A 1077-nucleotide genomic window follows, 5' to 3' on the forward strand; every position below is an offset into this window, starting at 1 on the left:
TTAAGGGGGAAAAGAAGAGTTATCACCGTGGTTTTGACCAGAAAAGCAAAGAATATTTGGGACTGTTAAACACTTAATTTTTTTAAATCCTAAATTTCTTAAGGGAGACCTTTAATTTTTATTTGAAATTTTTAACCATTTAAATTTAACTGCTTAAAATCTAAATATGGTTCATTTACCCAGAAAACCCGTCCCCTCCATGTTTCAATTAGGTGCATTTTTCTTAATTGCATTTGCATTTCTCTGAAACTATTTCTCCTCCAATCCTTTCCACTTGCCTGCAAACCAAAGAATTCATTATTCATTCAGCTCTCCAATTTGTTTCTTCTGGAAGGTAGTTCCGAGCCACAAAAGTCAAACCCAGGCTTCTGCTTACCCAAAACTCAAGAGTCTTTGATATCAAACTACCTCCAGCTTTGTTAAATAAGGAGTCCTACGATACCATCAATCCTTCAATAGAAATCCCCGCTGAGCTCTACCATCTTTGCTGCCGACACTTCATAGACGTATGTTCGTATACACACACGTGTACATACAGATGTACACACACTCTCTCTATTTTTTTTTATTGATAGCCCAAGGTGACCCAGACTGGATGCTATGCCAAATAATTCAAACCCAGCTCCTTCTCACAGCAGAAGTCTGCAATACTGGGGGGGGAAAGTTCACAGCGAGCACCGGTGGTTTTGAAGAGTCTTTTTTTATTTCCTTTCCGGCTGCCGTTCTAACGAACCTCATGGGGGGAAACCATGCCAAAGGAAGAGACAAAATGAGGGTACTGAAGTCAAAGGAAAAAAATATAAGACTCTTTGACAGGACAGAAAATGAGGCATAATTAGGGAAGACTTATTGCCTGGAAAATGATAATGGACAGAAAAAAACAATTCTTTTTTTTCCTAGTGACATCCGCAAGGACCATGTACCGAGGTGTTAAATGCCAGCATTTCAGTTATGTTTTTACTTACTGCCAAAGGCTGAGCCTGCAGCTGCACCTGGAAAAAAACAAGAAGAAGCCCGGTCACTGGAAGCAGGACGCCATCGGCTCTGATACCAGCAGAAGATCAAACAGATACACGA

General features: G+C 40.1%; 1 protein-coding gene across 1 annotated transcript in view; it reads right to left on the reverse strand.

The window, feature by feature from the left end:
- Positions 1–1077, reverse strand: part of NTNG2 (netrin G2) — a 47714-nt gene that overhangs the window by 12126 nt on the left and 34511 nt on the right. Inside the window, exon 4 of the mRNA XM_009322175.1 lies at positions 966–992. Within this exon, the coding sequence (XP_009320450.1) occupies positions 966–992 (27 nt within the window). The remainder of the gene's footprint in view (positions 1–965; positions 993–1077) is intronic.

This window comes from Pygoscelis adeliae, unplaced genomic scaffold, assembly GCF_000699105.1.
Source record: "Pygoscelis adeliae isolate BGI_AS28 unplaced genomic scaffold, ASM69910v1 Scaffold114, whole genome shotgun sequence".
In the NCBI taxonomy this organism is placed as follows: Eukaryota; Metazoa; Chordata; class Aves; order Sphenisciformes; family Spheniscidae; genus Pygoscelis; species Pygoscelis adeliae.